This window comes from Microcaecilia unicolor, chromosome 1 (genome assembly GCF_901765095.1).
Source record: "Microcaecilia unicolor chromosome 1, aMicUni1.1, whole genome shotgun sequence".
Classification (NCBI taxonomy): Eukaryota; Metazoa; Chordata; class Amphibia; order Gymnophiona; family Siphonopidae; genus Microcaecilia; species Microcaecilia unicolor.
The window spans coordinates 186487433-186514752 of NC_044031.1; the positions used below are offsets into that span (position 1 = coordinate 186487433).

The following is a 27320-nucleotide window of genomic DNA, read 5'->3' on the forward strand; positions in this document are numbered from 1 at the left end:
TGAATGCGGTACCTGATCAGAAGCCAATGAAGTGACTTTGAGGAGAGGGGTGATATGAGTGTATCGGTTCAGGCGGAAGATAAGACGTGCAGCAGAGTTCTGAACGGACTGAAGGGGGGATAGGTGGCTAAGTGGGAGACCAGTGAGGAGTAGGTTGCAGTAGTCAAGGCGAGAGGTAACGAGAGAGTGGATGAGAGTTCGGGTGGTGTGCTCAGAGAGGAAAGGGCGGATTTTGCTAATGTTATAGAGGAAGAAACGACAGGTCTTGGCTATCTGCTGAATGTGCGCTGAGAAGGAGAGGGAGGAGTCGAAGAAGACACCGAGGTTGCGGGCAGATGAGACGGGGACAATCCATCCAGGCGACCCTCCTACCGGTCCGGAACGGATCGGAGATAATTCCAAACCGACTGGAAGAGGGCACGACTGCAGCCGCGGCCACACTGGCCCCACGGGTCCCGTGCACGGATGAGCGACCCGGGGCCGGCACTGCCGCGGACCACAATCATCTCGTGATATAACAACTTTGAATAACTTTGTGTCGTCAGCAAATTTAATTACCTCGCTAGTTACACCCATTTCTAAATCATTTATAAATATTTTTAAAAGCAGCGGTCCCAGCACAGACTCCTAGGGAACCCCACTATCTACCTTTTCCATTGAGAATACTGACCATTTAACCCTACTTTGTTTTCTGTCCTTTAACCAGTTTTTAATCCACAATAGGACACTAGCTTCTATCCCGTGACTCTCCAATTTCTTCCGGAGTCTTTCATGAGGTACTTTGTCAAACAAACGCCTTTTGAAAGTTCATATACACAACATCAACTGCCTCGCCTTTATCCACATTTTTTTTCACTCCTTCAAAGAAATGTAATAGATTGGTGAGGCAAGATTTCCCTTCACTAAATGTTAATGAAGTCCAAAATTTTTAATGATTCGTTAGGCCATCAGATCGTTGGTGAAGACAATTCCATTGACCCTTCTAACCAAATTGCGATTGTCTACTTTCAACAACAAAAGAGGAAAGTGTGTTACTTTCTCCCTTCCCTTAGCCCTCACAGGGAGGGGGGAAACACAGGAAAAAATAATAATCAGAAAGAGAACTTAGACTCCGTTAGGCGCACTTAGTAATTACCTTTATTGGTATCCCACAGAGCCAAATACAAATAATAGTTCTCTCCTTGGAGCAGATTGTCAGTCAGCAGCGCGCATCTTGAATAAGAAAAGACTGCTCAGCTAACACTGTCCCGGACATCACATATATACTGTTGCAAGTTACATTTCTCATCAATCATGTGATTTCTCCAGGAATATACAAAAGGCTATAAAGAAAAAAAAATCTTAACTTTCAGCCATCAATTTTAACTACCAGAAGCAATTTTAAGAAATAGAAATTACATGAAGTTGAGGCAAGACCTGGAAGAACAAGAAAAATCTCTGATATAACTGCCAGCAAATTGGTTGAATCTGCAAAATAGAACTTACAGATCCTAGTAAATGACCTGATGAAAAGTTTTTAGGTAACGCCGGAGAAGTAGTTCATAATACAGTGTAGAGTACACAACAGATAAGTGTATGGGAGAGTTATTAAAAAGAACTTTTTGTGTGACCTCATCACAAAAATCATTATCTGAAGTATGCAGGAAAAAAGCCTTAATAACTTTGAAGCATTTGGAACAAAGTTCTTTGGACAGATGAAACAAAATTGAACTGTTTGATTAGAACTAGAAAAGGTATATTTGGACAAGAAATGGTGAAGATTTTGAAGGAGTAATTTACTAACCATGGATTGAAGAGTAGCATTGGAGTGAAAATGATCTCCCCAGCACATCCAAATTTTAATCAACTCTTCTGCTGCTGGTCTAACCCCCCCCCCCCCCCCCCCCCCCCCCATGGAGTAGTATCTCCCTCTCTCAGAGTGATGTGGCTCATTGTTCTTGGAGAGGCAGTTGTAGTTAAATTAAAAACAATAACATGCACCATAGAGGGTTTGCATCCCAGTGCCATTGAAGGCTCTTTGACGTCCTGCACCTATTATATGCACCTGCTGTATGGGGTTGGACACAGCAGAGCTTTCAAGGCTCCTTGGTATAGGTTACTGTTTTTTCTTTTGCTGTCACTGCCCTGCTGAGGAGAGATACAGGATACTAGGCTTGATGGACCCCCATTATAGCAATGCTTATGTTCTTAAGCAAGGGATATTTTTGCAAGAGAGCAAAATAGGAGGGAGGGGAGAATGCTATAGATAGGATAAAGAAAACCACAAGGAAAAGGGAAAACACAAGAAATGGAACAACACAAGAAATGGAACTTATAAGCAAATGAAAGTTGTCAATAAGATAGAATAATCTACAAGAAATGCTGAGAATAAAATGAGCAACAGAAGAAAAAACTTAGGAGAGAGGAAATGTGGAAAAGATAAAAAGAATAATGAGAAGCTAGAGAAATTAAAATGAATGTAAATAAAATACTATAATTTTAAAAATAACATAAAGAAAGACAACAAGAATAGACTAAGAACTACAAGGTTTAAAATATTATAGTATCACCCTGCTATAGCTGAACAGGGGAAAGTTTAGGGCTGGCGGCAGAAGGCCTAGGAGGAGTGTGCTTTAATATGTGTGAGTGAAAGAGAGTGAGTGTCGGGTAAGGGGGAGAAAAGGTTTAAATATTAATGTAAGGGGAGGTGGGAAATTTCCCTGCTATTAACCTGAGCTCCTTACCCTTTGCTCCCCCACCCCCCCAAAAAAAAGGCAGACAACTGTGTTGCCAACTGTTCAACACAGGATTAGTTCTGTTACATTTGGGTTGATGTGTCATCCAGTGCCACAGGAGATATATGGGTGGAAGAAAGAATGGATTCAACTAAATAAATAATATATCCAAAAAGGTAATGTCCCACAGTCAGTGAAGACATTGAAACTGAAAGGAGGGTGGACAGCATTATGAAATGTCAAAATCAACCTGGAAGTACTTGACAGGAAAGAAAGGGGAATCTTCTGGAACCGTCTTAACTATCCCCCGACTTAGAGTATTATTGGAAATCTTTCAAAAGATGTCATATATGGCAGTATGTTCAAGGATACCTAAAAATATTTCTGAGCAAAAAGAGTTGTGCAACAAAGAATAAGGGGAATATAAACAATCTAAAAATAAGACCCTTAGCTGGCTACAGGAAACATTTGGAAGCTGTCTTTTATGCCAAAAGAGGTGTTTCAAAGTACTGACTGAGAAGGCATCTAAGCTTTTGCACCTTCAGTATTAACTTTTTTTAACTTAATATTTTTATTGAAAATAATGTTTTCTTTTCCATCAAACCAAACAGCAGAGCAACTCCCAGTTTCAACATTAAGCACCTTCATCATCTAGAGCCCCCTATCTAGTCATCAACATCTAAATAACCCAAAACCATTCACTTCAAACCACCACCACTACCTTGCTACATTCATCTCCCCCTATTTCAGTCCTCCACCCACACACACACCTTTAAACCTTGATCTTCCTCAAACCACGCCTTTCCTTTCCTATACTGTTCCTTGCCCATCTCTTATTCGCTACCTATTCAATAATTTATTAACCTATCACATTCCTCCCCTTTTTGATGATATTTATTTCATATATCTTTAGCTATTATTTTCAGACTTAAAATCAGCCAATTTGCAGAGATACTGTTTAATTTTGTACCTTGTAGAAGTTGTGTCAGCATCTGTTCACATAGAATTTGACCAGGCCAAGGGCAGCAGAACATCTTTTCAGTTGAGAAGGCCAAAAAATTCAACCTCTGTCCCTGCCCATCTAAGCTTCCTAGTTGCTGATGTTGTGTATCACAACGATTTGGTTGTGCTATGTCCGCTCTAGCCCACCCCATTCCCTGCCTTTGGACCAGGGATGACTAAACGTTTGCAAACAATAGTATGTATTCTATGATACTCAAAAAATATATATGCGAACAAAGAAAAATCTTTTATAAAGAAGGAAAAAGCCTCAAGAAGCCAAACAGGCTTTTAAAAGAGCTCACGACAAGTCAACAGAGCTTCCTTACTTAATCATAATCAAAAAACCTCAGTTGTACTATTATAACCATGTACTGTAACATAATACACTTATGGCTATAAAAATGTTACTTAACTTGTGCTTTACTTGCATTCATGTCTCAGTCTTCCAAGTTTCAGGCCAGGACCATCGATGACCAGCGTTTTGATTGCTGCGTCGAGGTCACTAGGTCTTAACAGTAGCCAATGTTGATAATTTCTCCCCAAAAAAACAATTTTAAAAGGATTGGGGACAACGGGGACCTCTCTGAGTATCATTTGTGACCAGTAATTTTATTAAAATTTCTATTTTAGTTAGCAAAATGCTCTGAAAAGAGAATGCATGTGTGTAAAATCTGTTTTGCATTTGCCATAGTATGAAATGACAAACTAATTATAAATTCAAATCACTTCATACAGGGGGAATACTGGATGGTGGATGCTGTTGAAATAATACTAATAACTTTGAAAAGAGACTACAGAAGGCCAAACTCAGTGCGTTCTTATGGCAGCACCTTTTAAAATCGGCACTATAAGCAGCTAGTTAGAAGGTTAACAACCTGCATTTACAGTCATGTAAGATGGCTGTAGCATTTCATCTATGTACATATGAAGTTGTAGAACAATGTGAGAGCATACTAGTGGCCACATATGATACCCTGATAAATGCCAGATGGAAAGGAGTAAGGTAAGAGACTCTGTGGAAATGGATTAAAACAATCAGTTTGTAGTAAATGTCTTCCTGGCAACAACTTAATTGTATATCTAGTAACACTGAAAAGATTTGAGAAGCCATTTTTCCAGCTACTTCCAGTAACAAGCAAATGGTAAGCTTCTGCTAAAACACATAATTTTGGTGTTTATGATGCTGATCCAAATCTACTCACTAAACCACAGATTATATAAAAGCACAATGTGAGGGATAGAAGACCAAGAAAAGAGATTTTTTTAAAAATGCTGTTAAATTCATACTTTTATGTTTTTTTTTGTTTTTGTTTTGTAGTTGTTCTTCCAAATTTGCACAGATTAGCCATGGTCAACAATCAGCAGGCTACAGACTCCAAAAGGCTAGACATTGCCACTCATCTCTTTGAAGCTTACAGTGCCCTTTCCTGTTGCTGTATCCTTCTCAACTGTTTTTTAAATATATGTTATAGAAGTTAGTCATTGTTATATAATTTTTTTCTTCTAGTTTTGAAAAATGAAAAATCTCTTCTAAGTTTACAATAATAATGCGTGAACAGTTGGCTAGACATTTTAGACACTTGTCAGAAAGTTTCTATCAGAATGGTGGGAAGGCTTTATTGAAAACTCAAATATCTAGAAAGATGTAATGTGATTTAATTTAATTTAGACAACCTTAATATATGCTATTCGCTCCAAAAATGCAGCAAGCCAGGTTTATGATCATAAACAAGTATTTAAGAGGGAAGTAAGGAAAAGAGTAAAGTCGTAGACCTGCATTTGAAGGTTTATAGATTTGACAGAAAAGCCAGCTCTTGACCTGTGTTTTGAATGTTGGATAGGAGGATTCTGTTCTTTATTGCCAGTAGTAAGGCCCAGGGGCAAGTCTGCATCTCCAGATATCTACCAGATGCTTCATTTAAGCCATATGATAAGTAGTTTTCACTTTTTTCTTGAGCACTATATTATGCACAGATTGTGTTTTGTTTTTTGATTCCAGATGAAGTCGTTTTGGTTTCAGGAAAGTTTTTACCTATGATGAAATAGAGATCCATACAGATCTACATAGAGATCTATGAGTGGAGGAGTAGCCTAGTGGTTAGTGTGGTGGACTTTGATCCTGGGGAACTGGGTTCGGTTCCCACTGCAGCTCCTTGTGACTCTGGGCAAGTCGCTTAACCCTCCATTGCCCCAGGTACAAATAAGTACCTGTATATAATATGTAAACCGCTTTGAATGTAGTTGCAAAAACCATAGAAAGGCGGTATATTGTCCCATTCCCCTACATAGATCGATATAGCTCTTTAAACCTTTGTTTTGGTTTTGAGCTACTTTGAGGCTTCCCCTTTTTCATTATAAGTACATTAGAGTTCCATGCTGTTATATTTTGTGGATTACTTTTCTATTGTTGCTTATTGCAGTAGTAAGGTATTCCACGGTTTTGATCTTTGACAGAGAAAATTTTATAAGGGGTCTGCTGCTGCAGGGCTGGCTTAGGCAAAGGTTTGATTGTGAAGCGTTCAATGAACTCAGATACTTATGTGAGTCCTGATAAGCATTATTTTGTAATATGTAATGATTTGCTCATTTACTTTTCTTTTGTTCTAGTACTCTCCAGCTCCTTAAGGTTTGTAGCACAATTGGAACTAGCCTTTACTGGACTATAGCACCAGAAGCCAATATTTTTGGGCCTTGAATGCCCAACCCTCACTGCCTTGCCACACCCCAACCTTGCCTTGCCATTACCGAAAGAATCCTTAGGAGCCTTAAACTGTAGCCAATTCTATATATTGTGCGTGCACAATTTAATTGCATAACAAGCCAATTCTGATAATTGGGTGTTAATTATCAGTGCTAATTGTCAATAAAAATGTACATACATATCCTTTAGTTGCTATTCTATAAAGATGCGCACATAAATTTTTAAGTGCAGATCCAAAAACAGGGTGGCCATTGGCAGGGGCATTCCTGGAATTTGTGCACAGTGTTATAGAATTAGGCAGGTCCATGCCTAATTTAGGCATCAGCATTTATACCAGCTTTTAGTTGGTGTAAATCATCAAGCCCAAAATTGAGCACTGATCCCAGTTCTAAACAGTGTTCTATTTACAGCTCCCAGTTTGGAGCACCATTTATTTATTTGTTAACATTTGTACCCCACATTTTCCCACCTATTTGCAGGCTTTATAGAATAGTGCTTAGCACTCAGCACTAAAGTCCTTGGAAGAGCCATTCCCTTACCGATTCCATAGCGAATCGGTAGGGAACGGCCATGCATCAAGGAAATGGAATGCAAATGAGCGGCTCGTTGTAGCTCACTTGCATTCTCTATTTCCTCAGAAAACAGTTGGCCGGTCGAGCATGCGCAGAGCAGCCAAGCGTTATGTTGGCTGCTCTGCGGATGCCAAAGACGTCCAAAAAGGACGTCCCTGATGAGCGCTTGTTAGAGCCACGGGGGCTGAGAGTTGCACCAATTACCACCACCGGCATCAGGACGTGCGAGGACGCCTAACATGGACGTTCTTCACTAAAATATACAAAAAAGGACGGCCCTGACGAGCAATTGGACGTTTTCCCCAGATTTTTTTGTGATGGGTGTTCTTCTCCGAGGACATCCAAATAAAAAAACTATTTAGACATCCCTTTCGATTATGGCCCCCCCTCTAGGTCTCTCTCCGCCAATCACAGCACGTTTAGCTGTCACCGGTGACAGCTAAACGTGCTGTGATTGGCGGAGAGAGACCTAGAGGGGGGGCATCATCGAAAGGGATGTCTAAATAATTTTTTTATTTGGACGTCTTCGCAGAAGAACACCCATCACAAAAAAATCTAGGGAAAACGTCCAATTGCTCATCAGGGCCATCCTTTTTGTATGTTTCAGTGAAGGACATCCATGTTAGGTATCCTCGCATGTCCCGATGCTGGCGGTGGTAATTTGGTGGAACTCTCACCCCATCGCCTCCAGAGCCACGCGTTCCCGGGGAGGAGAGTCTGCACGCTGGTCAGCCGCAATCCACCCCCTTCTTCCGAGAGTGGGGCGTCAGGGATCACCGGTTGTACCGGCGGTTGCAGCTTGCGCTCCGGCCCGCAGCTCTAACAAGTGCTCGTCAGGGCCGTCCTTTTTTTTTTTTTTTTTAAATGTTTCAGTGAAGGACGTCCCTGACAAGCACTTGGACTGGTTTTTTTACCGTTTTTTTTTTTTTTTTACATTTATAGAACTTTTTAGAGGCTGCGCAGCCCCAACGTGAGGTACAGACCTCCCGTTAGATTTTCCACAGTTAGGCAGTCGAAAAACGGTAGTGCATCTCATTACAATATGATTTATACACATTGGGGTACTAATTTGCTCATCTGCATTCTGTTTTCGTTAGCTGCTACCGTGATCAGAAAATGGCTCGGAGAAGCATTTAGTGCATGCCACAGTTTACTACTTGCTCGTTAATGGCTTGTTAAGTTTAGTGCATCTGGCCCTCAGTTTTTTCAGCACCTTATACAGAGTTTAGTCCTTAGTGTGGGGCCATAGTCTGCCACTTAGGTGTCACCAGTGAATAAGTACTAACATTTCTTCCCCTTGGGAGTCTGAATGCTGTCTTCCCTTCCGCCTGGGGATTAAAGGCCTCTCCTCCCAACATGGCAGTGCACCACTGAACAACTTGGCGTATTGTCCTTTAGTCAGCCCAGCACAGAATAAGTAGTAATTTCATTTTTTTAAAAAAAATTGGTCCCTAATGGTGATTCATTTTTATTTTTAATACTTTAAAATCTAAATTTAGAGATCCTGATAATTTGGTACCGCCTTGAGTGAATTCCTTCAAAAAGGTGGTAAATAAATCCTAATAAATAAATAAAATAATCAATATTATAATAAGAAACAAAATTGTATATTTCAACCTAATTGAAACTATATACAGTGCTTACTCATCTATTTTAGATGTTTTTAAAACAGTCTTTCTCCTTTAGTTGTTTCTAGCCATTGATTCAGTAATTAAAGCCAACACATAAGGAATAAATCAATGTATTGTATACATTATGTGTTTTATGGAGTGTGATGCTAGAAATTTTGAAAGTATAGTGAAAATATTATGAATATTATATTACACAAGTAATAATTCACTCAAACAGATGCCTGAACCAGAATACTTTATTTTAATTAAATAATAAAAACATTGTAATAATAATCTAATACATCAATAAAATGCTATAATACTTCAAAAATAGAACCCTAAAATATAAATATATGAATAGATAAAATACATTAGTAGTCTAGAACAATGAATCAAATCATTCAGCTTTCTCTAGGGTGGGGTTATCTAAGTGCATTGCCAGGTAGCATCACATTGCTGTATTTATGTGCTTTCTTTGTGCTGCTATGTCAAACTGTTCCACATATGAATATAAATATTGTCATACTGGGACAAACTCCATCAAGCTCAGCTTCCTGTTTCCAACAGTGGCGAATCCATGTTACAAGTACCTGGCAAAATCCCAAAACAGTACAATACATTTTATGCTGCTTATCCTAGAAATAAGCATTGGATTTTCCCAAGTTCATTTTAATAATGGCTAGATGGACTTTTCTTTTAGTGAACTATCCAAACCTTTTTTTTTATACCCCACTAAGCTAACTGCTTTTACTACATTCTCTGTCAACGAATTTCAGAGTTTAATTACATATTGAGTGAAAAAATATTTTCTCCTATTTTAAATTTACTACTTTGTAGCCTCAGTGCGTGTCCCCTAGTCCTAGTTTTTTTGGAAAAAGTAAACAAGTGATTCAAGTCTACCTGTTGCACTCCACGTATTATTTTATAGACCTCTATCATATCTTCCCTCAGCCGTCTTTTCTTCAAGCTGAAGAGCCCTAGCCGCTTTAGCCTTTCCTCAAAGGGAAGTAATCCCATCTCATTTATCATTTTCGTCGCCCTTCTCTCTACCTTTTCTAATTACCCTATATCTTTTATGAGATGCGGTGACCAGAATTACACACACAAAGTATCTACTGATCTCCCTTCCACTGCAAGAAAGACATTATGGAGCCCTTCTACAAAGCCGCAGCAAAAAGTGGCCTGCAACAGTGCAAGCACATCTTTTGGGCATGCGCCAGGCCAGTTTTTGTCGCATCCTATGAAAAGGGCCTTTTTTTAAGGGGCCGGAAAATGGACATGCAGCAAAATAAAAACCAGCACGCTTCCATTTTCGGCCTGAGACCTTACTGCAACCCATTGACTTAATGGTAGGGTCTCACGCATTACCCGCGTGGTAGGCATGCTGCGCACATCCACTGATGTTTACCGCTGGATAAGCGCCACACTGTAGAAAATAGAAAATATTTTCTACTTCTTGTTTTTGACATGTGCCAAATTCAGAATTACTGCCCAGGGCACACGGTAGCCGGGCGGTAATGCCAATTTGGTGAACGCTGGATGCGCGTAGGCCCCCTATACTTCCCCCACTGGTGAGGGGAACTCTGTGGCTCCACCTTCTGAAAATGCCTATTGTATTTTCTTATTTGTCAAATCTAGCATAGCTATAAAGAGATGAGAATTATACTTCATTCCTTGAGACCCCTCCCCTCCAATTTGTTTTCTACAACCACTTCATAAAGTTTTGTTCCCAGTTCCAACCTTAAGCATCTCCTACCAAATAATTGTTATCTGTGGGTTCAAATACAGCTTCTTCCCAGACTAGAGTAAAAGCTTTGTATTCCTCATTCTCTGTATTGAAATTATAACTTTGTATAGCCATTAATTTCAATGAACTTACTTCCACATGAGATACTAAAAGATAGCTGCCAACCTCTGATTGATTATATTGTTCATTGACAAGCAGGATTAAGTCAGGCATAGAAGTGGATGATGTCATCCAGTAGCAACAGAGTGGAACTGCTCTCCCAGAGCTCTGTATTAATTGTAAAGTACTGAGCATGCATGGCTCCTCCCACATGCAGCAATGTCTTCAGCTTTGTTTCTTCAACTCTGCTACATGGATATGTGACAAAGCACTTCCAACAAATTTCTTATTATTGTTATTTTTCTAATGTATACCATTGAAGTCCTTAAATGCTCATTATTTCCTTTGAGAACTGTGAATTTCCTTTCTTAAAATATTCATGGTGCCCTCATTGTGCTGTAAACATACACTAAAAAAGACTTTAATCTGCTCTGCTTGGGCTGTCAAGGGCTGATTCATGCTTCAGAATATTGCATGTTTTGTATAGTCACATCTGTTGTCCATCAAAATCACAGAATTGAAGAGCTCCACTGTTGTGACCAACTCAGGGAATTCCTTTTGACAGTGGTGGTTGTCCAGAACACTCAACTTATGATGGGATCATCTTAACCTACCATTCCTTCCACGCTCTTCTACAAGAGAATCCCTTCCACCTGCACAGTGGCTGAAGAAGTCTGAACATAGAGAAGCAGTGCATGGAGTTTCTCCTTGGAGTTTCCCCAGGCCATAAGTCACTGTGGTCCTGTGGTTACAGTTCTTCCTACGCATTCATCATCTTTGTACTTTGCAAAATCCACACAGAACAGCGTCATGTAGAGACAGCAAACACAAGCATCACCTCAGCACAACAGCAATGAGCCATGGATTGCTCGTCGCAAACAATGTGCTGCAACAGCCCCTTTTGCAGAGGTCCAGTCAGGTTTCCTGCTGTGCTGTCTCCAGGAGACAACTTTGATCTTCCCTCTCCACAACTCTGGACAGGGATGACCAGCTTATATCTTTAAGTGAGACATGAGTTAACTCTACCAGAATAGTATTTTGAGAAGCAGACCTTCCATCCTCTTATAAACTAAATTATAGGTACTGCAGTGGTGGCATTGCCTATTGTTTCACTCTCAAGGCCTTTTATTTCCTTAACATGCCTCTTTATAGCTCCTTTATTATGTCTGTTTTTTCTGAGGACAAGCAAGATAGCATCTCCACACTTATGAATGATACCATCCGATGGAGCCTGGCACAGCAAGCACTCCCTGGCATTCTTCTGGAAGCAGCCTACTAAGTATGTGCACGTCTTCCTGCCTGCTGTCTCTGTGTGGGACCAGTTTGGGGTTTTTTCTCCACAGAGCAGTGAGGATGCATTTTTCAGTATCTTCCCACAGCTTGCATATCTAGCAGTGTCTACACCACAGTTGGCAGTCCTGTTTGCCCTATTTAATTTTTTGTGTCTCATGTGGGGCCAGTGCTCCTCTACTCTGTTTAGTTTCACTAGCTAGGTTTTTTGGCAGTTTTCTTTGTTTTTGCAGCTCACTGGCCCCCCCTTAGGCTTCAAGCACCCAGTCATGAATTTTGTTTTCACCATTGAGCTGTTTGATTTTGCCTGGGCTATTTTTCTTCACACATCCTAGAAAACTCCCAGTGGTTTCAAGAAAGGCTGCAAGGCCATGTCCTTCTTGGACACCCATAATTGGTCCCTGAAGTGTCGGGGGCCCAATCATAATCCCTCTTCGTGTAAACTTTGTTCACAGATGTCAAGAAGGATATCTTGGAGGTTGAGAGAAACAGTGTGAAAAAAAGTTTTTGACTCCAGCATCAGTCTCAATGGCTCTGGGAGCTGCATTGGACACTGGGGATGCATCAACGTTGAGAGTGCTTCCACCTCGATTTCAAGCATTGATTGCAGCCACCAGGATTGGCATCCTCTGATCCCCTCCCAAGGGCAAGGAAGGATTAGATGACATCCTCATCGATGCTGAAGGTCTCTGATACCATGTGTTGGATGGGGGGGGGGGGGGGGCAAGAAGAATTGGTATCAATCCCCCTCAAGGCTTGGTGTCCAGAGCACAGAGGTGTCAAGGTCATCAATACCTTCACAGCGTCACCAATATGAGGGCTTCTCACCTCCCAGTATACTAGTAACACTAGAAGGCCTCCATCGAGCTGAGACCAGGTCATCAATTTGACCCTAATGCCTTTGAAGGATGTAACCATTCTGGCTGAGCCCCAGCCTTAATCAGTGGAAGCCCTCAAGGGGCTGTGTCATCAAGAACATCGGCACTGGCCCCTCAGGAGCGCCAGCATATCCTGGAGGCCTATGAACTGCCTGTGGGCAGCTCATTGACACCAAGGGGTTTTGGAACCAATCTGTATTGAACTAGTATTGCTCTCCAGTGTATTGGGGGGGGCTCTTTGGAGAGCCAGGAATCCCTGGTGCCTCAGTGCTCTTGGCCCAGGCCTGAAAAGACCATCATATATGCAAGGCAGGCAGAGACTGATATCTCCTGTCGATCTTCTATGAGCCCAATTTTGACAGCTACTGGGTGACTGAGGAGGCATTTGAGGTTCTGTCATAGGAAAGGTCCCTTAGTCTTCTCTCAAATCCCTCCCCTCCACCTCAAAGGAGCTCTTCACTTTTGATTTTATTAGAGAGATAGCTAGGTCCCTCCACACACTGGGTAGAAGATGTCAGCATATTGTCTACAATGACAGCTAGATCCTTTCTATGAGTGCTGACTCCCAAGGTGGACCCTAGCATCAGATAACTATGGTTATCAATATTTGCATCTAACTTGCCAATGCTTTTCTCAATGGAGGAGGGTAGATAGTGGAGTGCCGCGGGGATCTAAACAGACATTGGTGCTATTTAACATATTTATAAATGATCTGGAGATCGGAACGACAAGTGAGGGAATTAAATTTACAGATGAAACAAAACTATTCAAAGTTGTTGAAACTTATACGGACTGTGGAAAATTGCAGAAAGACCTTAGGAAATTGGAAGACTAAGCATCCAAATGGCAGATGAAACTTAATGTGGACAAATGCAAAGTGATGCACATTGGGAAAAATAATCTGAATTGTAGTTATCTGATGCTAGGGTCCACCTTGGGGATCAGCACTCAAAAAAAAAATATCTAGATGTCATTGTAGACAATATGCTAAAATCTTCTGCCCAGTATGCGGTAGTGACAAAAAAAGCAAACAGGATGCTCGGAATTATTAGGAAAGGGATGATAAATAAGACCAAGAATACTATAATGCCTGTGTATCGCTCCATAGTGTGACTTCACCTTGAATATTATGTTCCATTCTGGTCACCGTATCAAAAAAGACATAGTGAAATTAGAAAAGTTCAAGAAAGAACGACCAAAATGATAAAGGCAATGGAACTCCTCTCACATGAGGAAAGGCTGAAGAGGTTAGGGCTCATCAGCTTGGAAAAGAGATGGCGGGTGGGGGGTGATATGATTGAGGTTTACAAAATCTTGAGTGGTGTAGAATGGGTAAAAGTGAATCAATTTTTTACTCTGTGAAAAAGTACAAAGACTAAGGGACACTCAATGAAATTGCATGGAAATACTTTTAAAACAAATAGGAGGAAATATTTTTTCACTCAACAAATAGCTCTTGAACTCGTTCCCAGAGAATGCGGTAACAGCAGTTAACGTATTTGGGTTTAAAAAAAGGTTTGGACAGCTTCCTGGATTTAAAAGCCATAGTCTGCTATTGAGAGAGACGTGGGGAAGCCACTGCTGCCCTGGGATTTGGTAGAATGGAATGTTACTATATTTGGGTTTCTGCCAGATGCCTGTGACCTGGATTGGCCACTTTTGGAAACAGGATACTGCTAGATGGACCACTGGTCTGACCCAGTATTACTAGTCATATTTTCTTCCTTTGGGTCCCTTTTCTATTCTTTGAAGCATAACCTTTTTCACTTTACCTTTTAACCATTATGGTTGTCATTTGCTCTTCTTTCCACCTTTGTAAATAAGTGGTATACTTCTGATTTGGACTTCCAAAATATTTTTTTTAAACATCCATGCCTGATTTAAAGTTCTAATCTTTGCAGCCTATCCTTTTACCTTCAAGAAGTTCCAGCTTCCATTTTGGTTGAATCCACTCTCAAAAAAGCAAAGAGTTTCAAGACTGTCTTCTCTGTACCCCCAGGGAAGGAGGCCCGGATCTTGGAGTCTTTTGGGGAAGAAATTTTAGGAGAACACTACGCTTTTCTCCCACATAGTTTCTTCTTATCTCTTAATGAGCACGCAGTTGAGGAACATTATGCGTAGTGTGGCAGAGTTTACAGACATTCTTCTTCAGGAGAAGGCTGTGAAGCTCCATCAACTAGTAACCAAGCAGCAGGAGTGTGGAAAGTACATGGTGTAGGCAACCTATGATACTTTTGATACAACAGCCAGAGCCTTTGCCATAGGTATTGTTATGCATACTTGCCTGTCTGCATGCCTCAGACCCAAAACCAACAGTTCAGGAGAAGCTAGTAGACATTCTAGGCCAGGGAAACAACGTTTTAGTGACAAGGTGGAAAAGTCACAGACTTCATCAAGAAATATTCTGAAAACATCAAGTTGTCTTCCTGGCTCAACCTCCACATCCAAGAAGTACTCAGACAGAGGGCAACAGACGACCTACTACTCTCAAAGGCATATGTATCCTCCCCCCTCCCTCCCCAGAATAATCAGGGCTCTGGGGGAGCCAGCAGAGTGCCCAAAAGGCCCAACTGGCTCCCCAGGCAAAATGGCATAGCAGCAATCCCCGTACCTGTTCAGATGACACACTAGTAGGAGGAAGGTTAAATTTTTAACTAGGAAGGTGACCTACTATAACCTCAAACCGGTAGGTTCTCAAAATAGTCTGAACAGGATACACACTGAAATTGGAATGCATCCCTCAAAATTGCTCACTGGGTATGTCAAAGTTGAGCTTTCAGCATCCATCACACAAAGGGAAAAAGCAAGGGATTTTATTCCAGGAAGTTCCTGGTTTCAAAAAACACGGGGGTGATTTTTTTTCCCCATCCTGGATCTAAGGGCCCTGAAAAAATAACTGACAAAACAAAAATTCTAGATGGCTTCCCTAGGCATCTTGCTTTCAGTGACTCATGCTCAAGGTTGGATAGGCTCTCTGGGCATAAAGGGTGCCTGTACCCTCATACAGACATCTCCCGGTCACAGAAAGTGTCTGAGGTTCTTCATAGGGAGACTCCACTACCGTATACTGCCATTTGGCCGCACACCAGTTCCTGGGGCTTTACAAAGTGCTTAGCAGTAGATGCAATGTCACTGTCACTGTACAGACTGGTAATGTACACATTCCCCTACTTAGATGATTGGCTGGTTAAGACCATAACGCAGGAAAGAGCAAAGATATCAATGCACAGAACCATTCAGGTGCTGGCGCTACTAGGGTTCTTCATCAATTTACCCCAAGTCCCATTTCAACAACTGGAGTTCATAGGAGCCCTGCTGGACACAACTCTAGCCAAGGTTTTTTTTTTCTTCTAGCCCTGTATATAGAGGCTATCACTTCTGTGGTCCAGGAAGTTCACCTAAGTCAGCAGCTATCAACTCGTTGAGGTTGTTGGGCCACATGGCCTCCACAGTACGCCACACCCATGGCAGACCTCAATTTGAGGACATCTCAGTGGACCCAGCCTTCCCAATGGTCTCAAGCCAGGGGGAACCTGCAGGATGTTATCACTGTCATGCTTTCCCTCAAAAGATCTCTGTCACAGTGGCTAATTTGCAGCAATTTAGACAAAGGATTCCCTTTCCAAATTCCCCAGCACCACAAGACACTAACGACAGATGCATCCACCCTAGGTTGGAGAGCTTGTGTAGATGGACTCCACACTCAGAGTTCGTGGTCTGCTCAGGAGAGATAGCACCAAATCTCCTAGAGCAGTGGTTCCCAAACCTGGTCCTGGAGGCACTCCAGCCAGTCAGGTTTTCAGGGTACCCACAATGAATATTCATGAGAGAGATTTGCCTGCACTGCCGCCACTGCATGCAAATCTATCTCATGAATATTCATTGTGGGTATCCTGAAAACCTGACTGGCCGGAGTGCCTCCACGACCAGGTTTGGGTACCACTGTCCTAGGGTTAAGTGCTATTTGGAACACTCTAAAGATTTTCAGCGATCAGCTGGAAAGCCAAATTATTTTGATCCAAACAGACAAATCAGGTTGTAATGTAATCAGGAAGTGGTCAGGATGTGGTGAAGGGTCATCTCCCATGGGATGGTACTCGGAGCCAGCTAACTGACAGGGAAGACCCACCTGCCTGACAGACAAACTTGAGTCAAGTCATGCATAACTGGTCCTTTGAATTCGGGCATTGCCCAGCTTTTAGTTGTTTGCTTTATGTGGGGCTTGCTTCTTTTGAAGCCTTCTATCAAGCCACTCAGTGTCATGGGACATCAATGTTGTTTTTACTCAGCTCATTAATGCTCCATTTGAGCCACTTAGGTTCCATTACAGAATACTAGCATAACCCGGTGTCCACATACCTTAACATTTTGATACTTGCACTTATGCCAACCATACAGCTAGCATAAGCGTAAGCACCTAAATCTCAGGGGTACTAGAAACTTACTGAATTCTTAAGTTACACATGTAAATGTGAGCCCCTCCTTTGTCCTTCCCATCATGCTTTGCCCTGTGTACATCCTCTCTTGCAAATACTCTATGTAAGCAAAGCAGAATAGTGCTTAGGCAGAATTTTTGCACTTACCTTTGTGTGTGTGTGTGCCATTCTAAACATTTACACACGTGGAGAGGCATAATCGAAAGGGACGCCCAAGTTTTATTGAGGACGTCCTCGCAAAACGTCCTGATGGAGGGGCGGGGAAACCCGTATTATCAAAACAAAATGGACATCCATCTTTCGTTTCGCTAATACGGTCGGGGACGCCCAAATTTTGAGATGGTCGTCCCTAGACTTGTTCGTTCTGATTTTCGATGATAATGGAAACCAAGGACACCCATCTCAGAAACGACCAAATGCAAACCCTTTGGTTGTGGGAGGAGCCAGCATTTGTAGTGCACTCGTTCGCCTGACATGCCAGGACACCAACCAGGCACCTTAGGGAGCACTGCAGTGGACTTCATAAAATGCTCCCAGGAACATAGCTCCCTTACCTTGTCTGCTGAGCCCCCCAACCCCCCCCATAAAACCCACTTCCCACAACTGTGCACCACTACCATAGCCTTTTTGGATGAAGGAGGGCACTTAGATGTGGGTACAGTGGGTTTTGGAGGGCTCGCTGTTTCCTCCACAAAGATAACAGGTAGGGGGGGCCTGGGTCCTCCTGCCTGAAGTGCACTGCACCGACTAAAACTGCGCCAGGTATCTGCATACTGCTGTGATGCAGTTGAGTATGACATTTAAGGCTGGAAAAAATATTTTTAAAGATGTTTTTTGAAAGTGAGAGGAGGTTAGTGACCACTGGGGGAGTAAGGGGAGGTCATCCCCGATTCTCTCCGGTGGTCATCTGGTCATTTCGGGCACCTTTTTGTGCCTTGGTCGTAAGAAAAACACGACCAGGTAAAGTCGTCCAAGTGCTCATCAGGGACGCCCATTTTTTCCATTATGGGTCGAGGACATCCATGTGTTAGGCACGCCCAAGTCCCGCATTTGCAACGCCTCCGATATGCCCCCTTGAACTTTGGCTGTCTCTGCGACGGAAATCAGTTGGGGATGTCCAAAATCAGCTTTCAATTATACAGATTTGGATGACCCTGGGAGAAGGGCGCCCATCTTCGGATTTGTGTCGAAAGATGGGCGTCCTTCTCTTTTGAAAATGAGCCCAATAATGTGCACATAAATGGGAGTGTTCAGGTAATAGAATTACCCTGGTGATGCTGTTACCCCAAGCTCCATGACATTACTTACACTTCAAGATACTTGCTCTAGATCCCAGAGATTGATTTGAGTCCAACACATCCAGGCACTACACATAGGGTTATCACATGTCCGATTTTACCCAGACCTGTCCTGTTTTTGAGGACATGGCCGGGCAATCAGGCGGGTTTTGCCAGCCTGCCCGTTTGCCTGAATTTGCGGACAAACAGGCATGCTGGTGAGCGGGCAGGCCTAGTGGTGTCCTATCCTCCCCTCCCCTTACTGTACTGCCCTGGTGGTCAAGTGACCTCTTCGTGGCAGGAAAGAGCCCTCTCTTTCCTGCCCAGAGTGCCTGCAGATTGTTTTTTTGCTGACTGCGGTACCGGCGCCAATTCAGAATGGCCACCGAGAGTTGAAGCGGCCTCGCGAGACTTCTGCAGAAGTCTTGCACGGTCACTCTCAGTGGCCATTTTGAATCTGCGTCAATAAGGGAGGGAGCAAGACAGTCTCTGCAGCTGTTCTGGGCAGGAAAGAGGGGGATCTTTCCTGCCCCAAAGAGGTCACTAGACCACCAGGGCAGTACATTAAGGTAAGGGAGGGGAGGATAGGATAAGATAGGACACCCATAGGGGGTTGTGACGTGGCAGGGTATGTGTGAAAGGGGTGGCGAAGGGCATGTGTCCTCATTTTTGGGGGGGAGCAAATATGGTAACCCTAACTACACAACTTCTTTATTTAAACATAAACTTCATAATCAAATATCTCCCCTCTTCACAGCATTAGTCTTACTAAGCATACCATTTGAACAAAAACTTTAAACAATGACATCATAAAGAAGAAAACATAGGCCTATGATTTCCTACACTTTACACAGCTCCTCTTTCCTGCAGCTTTTACTCCCCCTGCATTTTGATAAGTCCCTGGTCTGCTCTAAGCTGAACTGCAGGCTAGGTTTTCCAATACATATTTTCACCCACAGCAGTAATGGGTAGGGTAAATGCCTTTTGATTATGGACCCTGCTTCCTGGTACCTTAGCTTCTGGTAAAGCTTCCAGATACCTGCTGTCCACACAGTTCAGGCATCCTCCTCCCTCAACCTTGTTCAGCCCTAAACACATGCTGCCTGTATTCCTAAACTTCTCTGACCCCATCTCCTATTGCTAGAAGAAGAGTTGAAGCACCCTGCTTCCCCCAGAGGTAGAGACTGGCATTGGGTACTCCTCTCCCCTCTTCCTGCCAGGTTCCACCCATCCCCATGGATACCTGTTTCAAGCCTTGACCTCACTGCCTGATTCAAGAAATGGAGCTTCCTCCCATTCCTGGCCCCAGGGGTTGCCTGCTTCAGAACTCTAAACTTAGTCCCTTCTTCCAGGAGAAGCTGCCCCTGTTCTCCCTTTCAGTGGTTTCAGGCTGCCTTTTACTTTCCCCATCTGTATGCCTCCTCTGTTCCTTCCTGTCAGCTGCAAGTCTTTCTTTTAAATTTCTCCTGGACAACTATGTATCAGCTAATTGAGGCCATGAAACCAGAGTAGTACTAAGTAATGCAGGTGTTAACTGGCAGGGTCAGCAGACTTTCCCTAGGTTTCTTTCAAGCCTGGCTTTGTTGACCTCACAGCTCACTTTGCATTACAGGACTTGTAGTTCCACATCTTAAAGGCAAATCTACCTTTTCCAGCTTCCTTTATAATTCAGTGAGAATTTAGTATTATAGGGCTAGATACTCCTCCCAATATGACAAGGGCATGGAAAGCTTTGTTACAGGATGTATGCCCCCTAGTAATAATAGCGGAAGACTACTGCAAGTGGTCATGGTGGCCATCTTGATACATGGAGCCAGACGGGATGAGAATGGAGAGAGACAGTCCATGCCACTGTTCTATCAGGGATCACCGGGTAAGTTCTGAGGGTGGTAGAGGGTCCAGGGATAGAGGGAGGGTTTCCTTGTACATATATAAGTGGGGCTTGGAATTGGAGGAAGGGCTTTTTGGGGAGATCTGGGCGGTGTGGAATGGAGTTGGGAGATTAGATTGAGGGGTCATAAGAGGGACTCAAATTTCGGGGGAGGGTACACTGCCATAGCAAGCTATGAAATTTGGGTATCGACTCGCACCACATTAACTGCAGTGGCAAATAGAGCAGGTGCTTGTAACATGGAGCTGTGCAGTAAATGTCTGCCCTGTGCAGCAAGTGCAGAGCAGATGCTGGCCATGTCCCCTGCATTTACCATACATGCTTTGCACTTTGCATGTGCTAGTTTTTTGCTAATGCTCAGTAAGTGCAAAACCTTACAGCACTAAGTCAAGGAGCCCCTTAATTTTTCAACAAAAAAGTGTTTCTTCCAACCTATTTAAAAAGTTTCTTCCCAAGATAGTGTAGGAGTTCAATCTTATCCAGTCAGTAGTCCTGCCAACTACAGGTTGTTTCATAGTGTGCTTGCCTAGGGGAAGGCAGTAGCAATTGATTAGCACCCAGAGATCAAAGAGTCCGGGAATATAAAGAATGATTAGAGACGCTAGATATTGTGGAGTACCAAGATATAGTGTCTTGTGAGCAAGAATAAGGATTTTAAACTGTATTTGATGTGTTGCAGGAAACCATTGAACCTAAATCATGAGGGGAGTTACTGAATGAAATCGTTTAGCATTAAACAATAGATGAACAAACTGAGTTATGTAAAGTTTTTAGGCAAAAAAGTTGAGACTATGGGAGACTGCATAAATGGTATTACAATAGTCAAGATGTGAAATAATGAAGGCATGAATTAATGTATGTAATGAAGCAAAATCAAGAAAGTGTCAGAGCGTAGTCTACGAAGCCAGAAGAAACCTTTTTTTACAACTTGAGAAATCTGACAATCAAAAGCCAGCTTAAAATTCAGGATGATATCCAGGTAACGAAAAGAGCTTACCAGTATAATTGGGAGATTAAAGAATGAGAGTGGACCAGTGGGTTTTGATTCGAATACCGAGATCCAGCAAGCAATAGTCTTAGCGGAATTGAGTATAAGGCAGTGAGCTAATAACCAAGCTGAGAGTGATTGTAGGGCATCGTGAAGTGGGGACATGTTCATAACCAGAGGGGAAACAGGATAAATCAACAAAATGTCGGCAGTGTAAATGTTAAAACGGATATTGTGATCTTGCAATAAAGTTGCCAGAGGACTTATGAAAATGTTGAAAAGCGGGGGGAAAGGATCCCAGAGAGACCCCACAGTGAAGAGGAACATTGGAGGATTTACCACTGTTGGTGATGACAGAAAAACTTTAGTTAGAGAGAAATGATTGGAACCAGGCAAAACTGATACTAGTTAATCTAGTGACTTTCAGGTGAGACAGTAACAGCTCATGGTTGACCAAATCAAAAGCGGCCGAAAGATCAAGGGAGACCAATAGAGCAATTTCCACTTTCTCTAAGATTGAATGCAATTCACTAATTAAAGATGTAATAGTTTCAGTACTGTGGTTTGATCTAAAGCTTTCCTAGGATGAAGTATTCTCAGATGTTCTGTATGACTAAGAAGCTTTTCAAAGGCCAATCTTTCTAGTATTTTTGAAACTATATAAAGATTGGAAACTGGTCGTTAATTCATGGGATCAGATTGAGCTAAAGATGCTTTCTTAAGTACTGGTTTAACTATTACATGTTTCCGGTATGAAGAATCTCATAATTTTAGTGCTCTGGTGTTATGATTCTGCCGGTCTAGCAGGAGAAGGGGGTGGACTTCATTCCTGATTGGCTGTCAGGGTTTGTACTGATGACAGTGGGTAGTACTTTAGCCTGCATGTTTCTGCTTTCCCCTGCTTTGGCGTTACATTTCTTTCTGACTAAAAGCCTGGGTCGGTCTCTGCTGTGCTGTGCTCTGGCTTTGATCTATGTTTTCCTGTTCAGTGTTTCTTTCCCTTCCCTTGGTTTGCAATAGCTAGTTACAGCCTGTGTTTGTGGGTGTAATCAGTTCACTTGACTCCAGCTGGGCTTTCCCTCACAGCTTACAGGTCTCTGTGGGAAGCCAGCTGCTTGTTTGTTCAGTGGGGGGGGTGTGCTTCCCCCCCCCCCCCCCCCCCCCCCCCCCACTCAGCAGGCTGCTGGTTGGCAGCTTTCTCTCTGGTGGTTTGTTTACTTAAGGATCTCTCTCCCTGGTGTTCCTGCTTGCTAGCTCAGTAAGTTTAACCCCCTTTGTGCTGTGCCTCTGCCTCTGTCTTCTGGGTGTTCTGTCAGAGTTTTCCTTTCTCTTTTGCTATGTCTTTCACCTAGTATTTGGTTGGGGCCTAGTTTACCCTTTTGTTTACTGCTCCTGTCTTTGGCTTGTGGGTTGGTGTGTTCATTCTCCCCTCTGCCCTGGGGTGGGGGTCCCGGGCTGCGGGGTCCCCGGGTCAGGGGGGTCGTTTGGGCTGTTGTCTCCACATCCGCCTGTGGGTTCAGGGGGCTTCCTGTTTTAGTTCCCCGGTCCTGCGCTGGTCCCCTGGGAGGGTGTAGCCCCCCTCTGGTTCTTTTGTTTTCCTTAGCCCTGTGGCTGGGGTACAGCGTGTGGCTGGTACCTTGGGGTCCCGGGGGGACTCGTGTGTTCCTTTTCCCCCTCCCTGGGTGTGTCTGGGATCCGGTTCAGCCGTGAGGCCCGTACGAGTGGCTCTGAGTGTCTGGGTTCCGGTTCAGCCGCGAGGCCCGCTTGTATGCCTATTTCCCTTTCTTCCTGAGGTGCTGGGGGCAGGGTAGGCTAAGGGTTCGGTAGTTGGGGGGCGTGCAGTGGTGGGTCTGTCTCCCCCCGGCCTTGGTCTGCGATCTGCGGGCCTCGGCCGGGGCTCAAGGGCTCACGACCAACCCAACGGATTACATCTGGCAGTGTTGGTAGTTCAGCTGAGATCAGCTTCCACAGAAGAAACTTGTACACGTAGAAATCTGTCCACATATTCACCTTGCACTATTTCGTAGAGCAGGACTCCCAGTGAGATGATAGGTTTGAGCAGACAGACCTTCAGAATCTGTTTAGGGATTAGAATGCAGCTGCATCTCCCCCCTCCCCAAGCCAATTTATTTTGGTTCCAGACTGCCTTTCCGGGGAAAAAAAAGAAGGGAGGGAGATGAAAAAGCATAAGGGTTTGTTGCCACAAAAAACTGTCTTGGTGTCTGCCAAGACAGTTACATTATTTCCCCTTTTCTATTGAAGGCAGCCTGTACCTAGGGAGTCCTTGATTACCATCTGGACACCTTAAAAAAATCCTGATTAAAGATGAGGAAATGACAGGCATGTGCAGTTATAGTGACTCAAAAGCTATGAAGTAAAGTTCAAACACTAGTCTCCTTTGAATAGCATCACTCATTTTGTGAGGATTTATATCCTACTGTCCTAGGAGAGCACCTTCTTTACAGGTAAGTAAGAATTGTATTACCTGAAATGAAGACAGTTTTATTTATTCTGCTTGCTTCCGTCTTATGTCTCTTGATTACCATCTGGATACCACTTTTTAAAAAAAAAATTCCTATTTAAAGATGAGGAAGAAAAGTGAAAGAAGAAGACCAAAATTTCACAAGCCTCCACCTTGGTTTACCAGTTCCATCAACTTAAATTCTGTTATACTAGAGCAGATAAGCTTCAAAATATCTAGTTTGGTGACTGGTCTGGTAGTTCTATGGGTTTGATTCTTGGTAAGCAGTCTACTCCCTAGACAGGCTGGAGATCCTGCAGAAGCAATGTTAACCTCTGGGGCATGTCGCCTCCATCATTGTTTGGTGATGACACCCAATGTCCAGACTTGATCCACAGTAGCTACCTTCTGAAGAAACCACAGTTTGTAACATAAGGACAAGGATCATCACTGCAATGACTGGCCTGAGTTGGATAAATGATAAATTGGGTAGTTGCAATTGAAGAGCCATGCAATGTAGTCCAAAAGAGTTTGGTTCAAATTGTGCTCGAAGGAGTAGATGGAAATTTTGGGGGCAGAAAAAAAATCTGTCCTACTAATAATTTCTATTACGCTGCTAGACATACTGACACATGCCTTTTCTTATTCTAGTAACATTTATAACCCACTTAGAGGTAATTGAAATTCTGGCAGAAGAGATGATGCTACTTAAATTTCAGACCTTTGTTTTCCTGAAGGGCTCTGACTTGTCATAGAATTGTTTTTCCACTGAATCAGCAAAGCCAATATACTTTATAGCACTGAAAATAAAGAGAGAATACGATGCACATCTCTATGAAGTTATCATCTTTGCGTTTTGCCTTAGGGTAAAACTATTAATACCTGAAACTGTCAATAGTAATGAATAATGCCTTAACTACATTTCAGTTATTTCAGAGGATTTAATGGTCAATCACTTTTTACCTGGTCTCAGGTGCTTACGAACAGACATGGAACATCTCTCACCAGAGCATGAGGTAACTTCTTTTTATTATTGCAAAAATGAGTCAGTAAACATTTTTTTATAATTGTAAAGGTGAAGTACATAATAAGTAATGAGGTTTTTTTATGTTTCTTGTAAATGTTTATCGTAAACTGCAGTAAATGGTTCTTGATCAGTTTGCTAGGATATAAAATTTTATAAATGAATAAAATAAAAATAATTGAATGGTAAACAAAAATAGATTTATTTTGGTATGAAGTTCCTTGAATTGAGTGGTATTTTGTATTTCTACAAAATGTTTAAATTAAAATGTAATAAACTTCCCAGGTAGGCCTTGAAGAAGGTATATGTTGCTCCTTATAATCTAATATCTTTGCTTCACATGCCCCAGAGGTTGCTTCCTCCCCACTGTGGGGGAGCGTGTTCCTGTGCCCTTTGTGGGACGTGTGGCAGGTACACGTTACTGGCCTGGAAGTGATCATTCCCTCACAGATCAATCATCACTATGGGGGAATTGGGCATTTATCATGGGGCTGTATAGTCCTACCTGTTTGTCCTGGAAGTTGCAAGGCCTGAGTTTGATAGATCATGTTTTGGATGGGGAGGGAAGAATACAGCTTCTGGCAGCCCCTCATCAGGGGGAAGGTGTTCGCTGGGGGGATAGCTTTGCCTATTGCCAATTAAAGCACTACATACGTTTCTTCAGTGGGATTCATTACACCTTCATATGGGCCAGAGGCTGCAGTTGTTTTTTGATGCGATTTCAGAGACCACGATTTCCATCTCCATGTTCATAAAGCATTGTCCAAACTGGAAAACCCAGGGATTATTCCCTAGTGATCACGAAATGGAAATGGAATTTGAGAGTGAATTTGCCTTGTTGGGATGTGCCCTCACCTTAGAGGCATTCCTGAGTTGACTACTAATGCTGGTTATAGGGAATGTTACTTCCAGATTCTTCTTAGGGCTTATTGTACACAACAGCAACTGTTTCAGGCTCACAGGGTACCTTCACCTCTGTGTCTTAAGTGTTAAGGGAGAAAACTTTTTTTTCACTCTTTTTGGGCCTGGCCAGTGGTTCTGCGTTTTTGGAGGTGGCTTATGTGGCTACTTTGCTTGTGGACAGACTGGAAGGCATACCTGCACGGTTGTTAGATCAACCTAGATCCTTTCGAGGTAAGGATACCCGTTTAGCCACCGACTACTTCCACCTAGTATTATCCTCTTGTTCTTTCCAGACCTTCTCACTTTTGTGTCACTACCCTCTATGCATTGTAATCCTTTGTAATTTTGTAAGCCACATTATGCTCGCTATAGTGGGAAAATGTGGGGTATAAATGTACCAAAAATAAATAAATAAGGAGAATACCTTGCTTTTTCATAAATTGTCTTTTGGGGCGGAAATGTATCTTACAGTCCTGGATCTCAGCATGGTTCCCTGCCTACTGGCATTAGCACAATCAAATATATCAGGTCATCACCTGGGAGGTGAGGGAGGCCCGGGGATCTCATAAACATAAGACCTGTTTCCTGAAGCTGTGGGGCCCTTATTTGCAGTCTTTAGCTCCCTGTGGTCAGAGCCTCATCTTGAATGTTCTTTAAGGACTATCTGCTTACCCATCCTATGTCCTCCTTGCTCCGTGCTTTGATCTCTGGGTCCTATGAGTTGGCTGGGGGAGCGTGGATTTTCTATTGAGGCTGCAGGGTCATACGAGTTCAGGCCCTCTGGCTTTCATAGCATTTTGTCATTCTTGGGGTTGGGGGAGGGTTGGTTGGTTGGTTTCCGGTTCTGGCTTTGATATGTTGCTTTTTGCCTGTGCTGTGTTCTGTTGATGGTCCTTTTATGAAGTGGTTTCTTGTTATAAAAATTAATAAAAATGTTTGAACATAAACTTCCCAGGTAGCTCTTTCTCCCACTTTTGAGTGATATTTCTGTGACAATGAATGTTGTTGGGCCCTCCTGAAGGAAAATGCAGAGACTACTAGTTAAAGCTGATTGTTCGAAAAATGCCCTTTAATTCCTGGTGCATTATAATATAAGCTGTAAAATAATGCTGTTTTCTTTTTTTTAAAATTTTGTAAAGTTTATTAAACAAACCTTATGAAAGTTACATTGCAATGTCTCATCCTGAATTCTGGTAACAACAATCATTCCTTTCTCTGAACCTCAGAATACAAACATATATATAATAAAGAATGTCTCCTCCTATGTCTCCTCCATTTTTCCCCCCCCCCCCCTCCCTATTTCCCCCCCCCCTCCCCCCCATTCCCGCTTCCTTGGTCTCTTCCATCCCCAAGTTCCCCTCCTTATATCCCCCCCCCCCTTACAGTTCTTTCCCCAATATCCGATCAAGTTGTTTCCATTCTTTAGCCTGGGCATTAAACCTCCCCCTCCGTTTATCTGTCAACTCCTCCATCCCCATTAAGCCCTTGACCTTCCCAATCCAGTTATGTAGTGTAGGTCCCTTGTCTTGTTTCCAGAATGCCGCTACTATAGATTTTGCAGCCGCGAGGCCTAGCCTCTTAATCCTTTGTCCCCATTTTTCTCCTTTCTGGTTCCCCCATCCCAATAAGCACCATTTTGGATCATATGGGAAAGTAGTGTCTAGGGCCTCTGTCAATAATCCCGTAACTCCCTCCCAAAATTTCTGTATGAGCACACACTCCCACCA

At 42.8% G+C, this 27320-nt stretch overlaps 1 protein-coding gene across 2 annotated transcripts in view; it reads left to right on the forward strand.

Annotated features, from left to right (window-relative positions):
* Positions 1 to 27320, forward strand: part of RELCH (RAB11 binding and LisH domain, coiled-coil and HEAT repeat containing) — a 447561-nt gene that overhangs the window by 357552 nt on the left and 62689 nt on the right. For both annotated transcript variants that reach the window (XM_030203226.1, XM_030203234.1), the window contains exons 26-27: positions 5035 to 5151; positions 24594 to 24682. In XM_030203226.1, coding sequence (XP_030059086.1) covers positions 5035 to 5151; positions 24594 to 24682 — 206 coding nt within the window. The remainder of the gene's footprint in view (positions 1 to 5034; positions 5152 to 24593; positions 24683 to 27320) is intronic.